General features: G+C 42.0%; 1 protein-coding gene across 1 annotated transcript in view; it reads right to left on the bottom strand.

Annotated features, from left to right (window-relative positions):
• Positions 1-32: 32 nt before the first annotated feature.
• The window catches only part of CSUI_000424 (valyl-trna synthetase), a gene marked incomplete at its 3' end in the record, with an annotated part of 9,745 nt that continues 9,470 nt past the window's right edge, over positions 33-307 (bottom strand). The window contains exon 11 of the mRNA XM_068060658.1: positions 33-275. Within this exon, the coding sequence (XP_067927380.1) occupies positions 33-275 (243 nt within the window). The remainder of the gene's footprint in view (positions 276-307) is intronic.

Here is a 307-nt window from a genome sequence, read left to right as displayed (position 1 = left end):
AGAAGAGAAGGAAAGAGAAGAAAGAAAAGCTATCATCTCCATATCCATCCATACCATTCTTTGATATTCTCAAGCCAGTTGAACCAGGTCTCTTCATGCATGCGAGGCACAATCTGAAGTTCGCCCTTCCGAACAGCATCGAGAGACTTATCAGCCATCTCTTTGCATGAACACCACCATTGAGGTATCAGCATATACTCGATAATATCTCCACTCCGACTACACCTAGGTAACTGCATCTTATGTGTATTCGGCACCTTCTCTCCTAATAAACCCTGAAACACAAACAAACAAAAGGAAAGAAAGT

The sequence above is a fragment of the Cystoisospora suis genome, assembly GCF_002600585.1.
Source record: "Cystoisospora suis strain Wien I chromosome Unknown contig_174, whole genome shotgun sequence".
In the NCBI taxonomy this organism is placed as follows: domain Eukaryota; phylum Apicomplexa; class Conoidasida; order Eucoccidiorida; family Sarcocystidae; genus Cystoisospora; species Cystoisospora suis.
Note: the sequence above shows the minus strand (reverse complement) of the source record. Positions and strands in the feature narration are given on the sequence as shown.